The sequence below is a fragment of the Aplysia californica genome, unplaced genomic scaffold, assembly GCF_000002075.1.
Source record: "Aplysia californica isolate F4 #8 unplaced genomic scaffold, AplCal3.0 scaffold00387, whole genome shotgun sequence".
In the NCBI taxonomy this organism is placed as follows: Eukaryota; Metazoa; Mollusca; class Gastropoda; order Aplysiida; family Aplysiidae; genus Aplysia; species Aplysia californica.
In genome coordinates, this window is record NW_004797657.1 from 109,646 (window position 1) to 111,211 (window position 1,566).

General features: G+C 37.5%; 1 protein-coding gene across 1 annotated transcript in view; it reads right to left on the reverse strand.

Annotated features, from left to right (window-relative positions):
• Positions 1–1,102: 1,102 nt before the first annotated feature.
• The window catches only part of LOC106012486 (coiled-coil domain-containing protein 180), a gene marked incomplete in the record, with an annotated part of 2,497 nt that continues 2,033 nt past the window's right edge, over positions 1,103–1,566 (reverse strand). Inside the window, 1 exon segment of the mRNA XM_035971158.1 lies at positions 1,103–1,538. Coding sequence (XP_035827051.1) covers positions 1,397–1,538 — 142 coding nt within the window.

Sequence of the window (1,566 nt, forward strand, 5' to 3'; positions counted from 1 at the left end):
GGTGGATTAAACAGACCAGATTTGGATAAGCCAAATCTTCGACATTACTGTTGTATTTTCACAAAAAAACATCTCCATTTACAACCCTAAAATATTCAGCTGGCACATATTTTTCTGACACCACAAAACAGCACGACATATTGACATTTATAGAAAGTTGCACCATGTGAGATTGTAACTCGCGTCTCTGCCTGAAGAAAAACAAACCTCTCCATACGAGGCACATTTCCAAACACTTAAAGCATAACACATTTCTAATCCACATGGCAAACAAATAAGTCACTTCTTCAAAATTTGGCTCAGATTAAAACAGTTTTTTAAAGGATAATCAGACAATTGTTGAAAACATTCATATCACATAATTCAGGATGGTGTGTCTTCTTTTCTGCAGTGTTCATCTCAAACTTCTTGCTTTAAAAACAGCATCACACATCACAGGGAAAGAGAAAAAGAGGAAGGCTTTGTGGAACCGGGAAAAGAGTGACAGAGAATGATGACAGAAAAGTTGTAAGACCTGGATGGAATAATGTCAAGAAGCTAGCCCACGATAGAAAGGAAAAGAAGAGAGTGTCCATGAGCTCTATCTTGGTCCAGGGTGAGAAAGGCAATGATGACGACTTATCAACAATAAATAATAGTGTTGCAGCATGGTGGAATCTGGCACTCATCAAAATAATGAAGTCGAAGGAACCGATTTTTTTTCTCATCCATTGGGCAATTTCTAACAATTAAAACATTTTTGGACCAAGACCAATGTACAGTTTTTAAGACGATACCAATAACTCTATTATCCCAAAAATTGATGAGTACCAGATTCCACCATGTCATGACGCATGTGATTAAGTACTTTAACTATTTGTTGACATTGAGGACACATGCATCCAATCAGCAGCAGAACAAAGCCAACAGTACTTCAAATTTCTAACCATTATGTATATAGCTTATCCTGCAATGTCTTATGATGACCAATACATCCACGGAAAAGAATATTTCTCCAGAGAAATAGAAAAGTTTGCCACATTTTGAACATTTTTAAAGGCTCCACTTCCACTTGTGGATGTGCGCAGCTTGCAGGCTTCTCTCTTGGTTTCATCATTTCTTATTCGTGAAGCCTTTAACAATAAAACACAAACCAAAAACATGAATTTCCATATTTCATTGCACACACATATATTGTTTCCTGCTTTTTTAGGTTTTAGATAAAGGAAACGGAATTGAAATATCTGTATGAATAAGGAAGTTATGCTTCCTTCTTTTTTATATAAAGTTCCCCAAAAAAGCTTGTCTTCAATAGCTCTAAATGTGTGTCTTCAAAGAGTCAAAAACTAGTTTATTCAGAGGGTTTCACAAAGCGCATTACGAAATGTATTTCTAAAAGATCAGTAGATCTAATAGTTCAGCCTTCCTTCTGGTAAAGGTCCTTGACCTTCTCAACAGACTTCTCCCAGGATTCCTCCCAGCGCTGCTCCGAGATGAGGAGCCGTTCTTTCTCCTTTTCGATCTGCTGTAGCATGTTCTCAAACTGTTCCTTGTAATCCTGGGTGGGAGGGGGGGGGGAGTCAAAAA